Source organism: Ursus maritimus, unplaced genomic scaffold (genome assembly GCF_017311325.1).
Source record: "Ursus maritimus isolate PB19 unplaced genomic scaffold, ASM1731132v1 scaffold_14, whole genome shotgun sequence".
Lineage (NCBI taxonomy): Eukaryota > Metazoa > Chordata > Mammalia > Carnivora > Ursidae > Ursus > Ursus maritimus.
The window spans coordinates 59,650,850-59,653,029 of record NW_024423786.1 but is presented as its reverse complement, the minus strand read 5'-3'; the positions used below and the strand labels follow the sequence as shown (position 1 = coordinate 59,653,029).

Sequence of the window (2,180 nt, the reverse complement as noted above, 5' to 3'; positions counted from 1 at the left end):
GGGGCAGAGAAGGGAGGGGGCGCCCGAGGGGAGGGACTGAGGATAGCAGTGGGATCGGTCCTGAGAGGTGTGCAAGCCTGGGCCCCTGGGCCTGGAGCGTGGGGGTGGGGCTAGCGCGGAGCAGAGGGCATGCGGTCAGGCTGATGCCGGTCTTCGGTCCCTGCCCCAGAATCAGTTCTTCATTAGCTGCTCAGATGGGCGGACCGTTCTCAACAAGGTGGGCGATGAGATTGTGGACAGAATCCTGAAGGCCCACAAGTAAGGTGGACTGGCGGGGGGATGGGTTTGTGGGCGTGGTTTAAGCCCTGGAGGGGCCGGGCTTGGGGGAGTCCCCGCCTCTGACCCCCGCGCCCTTCCCCAGACAGGGGCAGTGCTTCCGAGTCTACGTGCTTTTGCCCCTGCTGCCCGGTTTTGAGGGTGACATCACTACAGGTGGTGGGAATTCCATCCAGGCCATTCTGCACTTCACCTACAGGTGACCCCCCATGGCCATCCATCGGTGCCCCTGTCCTGACGCTGTCCCGATCCCTTCCTGCTGGACTTTTGAGGTCCACCTTTCTCCTGACATCACCCACCCCCCTCCCCCAGCCTCCACCTCTCTCACCCACTCTTTTCCCTCAGGACCCTGTGCCGCGGGGAATATTCAATCCTACATCGCCTCAAAGCAGCCAGTGAGTGCTGGGGGTGGGGGTGGGGGGGTGGGGGGGTTGGTTCAAGCCCTGGACCCCTGGGCAGGGGACCCTAACATTCTTGCATGGTTCTGGGGCTACTGCTCTGAGACCACAGGTGGTCTTCCACTGCAGGGAGAAGCTTAGACTAGGCTCTAGACCTTTTGAAATGGGGAGGGAGCCGGGAGAGGGCTCCATCTGCACGTGAGGGCGCCTGTCACCTCACTCCCCCATCTTTCTTACAGTGGGGACAGCGTGGCGGGACTATATATCCATCTGTGGGCTTCGCACTCACGGAGAGCTGGGTGGGCACCCGGTCTCAGAGCTCATCTATATTCACAGCAAGATGCTCATCGCGGATGACCGGACAGTCATCATCGGTCAGTCCTGCATCAGGACCCCTGGCAGCGAGAGGGAGGGTGGGGAGAGGGGGAGCCGGGCCCAGCGGGGGTGGGGGGGTGATGGAGACTGGCTGGTCCTCTGGTGGAGGGTCCCCTCGGGGCTCAGGCTCACAAAGCGTGTCCTGCACCCGTGTCAGGCTCCGCCAACATCAATGACCGCAGCTTGCTGGGCAAGCGGGACAGTGAGCTGGCCGTGCTGATCGAGGACACGGAGATGGAGCCATCCCTCATGGACGGCCGGGAATATCAGGCGGGCAGGTTCGCCTTGAGTTTGCGGAAGCATTGCTTCAGGTAGAGCCGGGATGGGGTGCTGCGGGGGAGATGGGAGTCGGGAGGGGGCTGGGCTGCCTTCTGAGCAGATGTGAGGATGGCTTACAGGTAGTCCTGGAGTCCCCAGTCTGGCTTAGGGTACCAGCAAAGGAGGGCTATCAAAAAAATGAGAAACAAGTATTCTAAAAATATACATATTTTTTAAGATTTTATTTATTTATTTATTTGACAGAGAGACAGCCAGCGAGAGAGAGGGAACACAAGCAGGGGGAGTGGGAGAGGAAGAAGCAGGCTCCCCACTGAGCAGGGAGTCCATGCGGGGCTCGCTCCCAGGACTCTGGGATCACGCCCTGAGCCGAAGGCAGACGCTCAACCGACTGAGCCACCCAGGTGTCCTGGGTTTTCCAAGGATCTTATTCTGGTCTTGTGGGGACCCTTTTGTCCCGTAGTGTGATTCTTGGGGCAGATGCCCGGACAGACCTGGATCTCCGAGACCCTGTCTGTGATGACTTCTTCCAGCTGTGGCAAGACACAGCTGAGAACAACGCCAACATCTATGAGCAGGTGGGCACCGAGGACAAATCCATGGATTGTCCTGTTCAGGGTAGGATGGAGAGAGCCCCCGCCACCGCGCCATTCTCAGAAGGGAGATGAGGGTACAGGGGCATATCACGGATTCAGTGGCTCGGGGTCATTGTGGGGGGATATGGTGTGGGGACTGGGGGTGCCTGGCCCAGGTGGGGTTTTGGACTCTTGGCAGAGTCTCTCCAAGCCTTACTGCTTCTGTGCCCCCCGCCCACAGATCTTCCGCTGCCTGCCATCCAATGCCACACGCTCCCTG

At 60.1% G+C, this 2,180-nt stretch overlaps 1 protein-coding gene across 3 annotated transcripts in view; it reads left to right on the top strand.

The window, feature by feature from the left end:
* Positions 1-2,180, top strand: part of LOC103660447 (phospholipase D2) — a 13,650-nt gene that overhangs the window by 10,066 nt on the left and 1,404 nt on the right. Inside the window, exon 24 of one of the 3 annotated variants that reach the window (XM_040629888.1) lies at positions 1,789-1,903. The exons of the other annotated variants lie outside the window; for them this stretch is intronic. Within the exon in view, the coding sequence (XP_040485822.1) occupies positions 1,789-1,903 (115 nt within the window). The remainder of the gene's footprint in view (positions 1-1,788; positions 1,904-2,180) is intronic. 3 annotated transcript variants of the gene reach the window in all.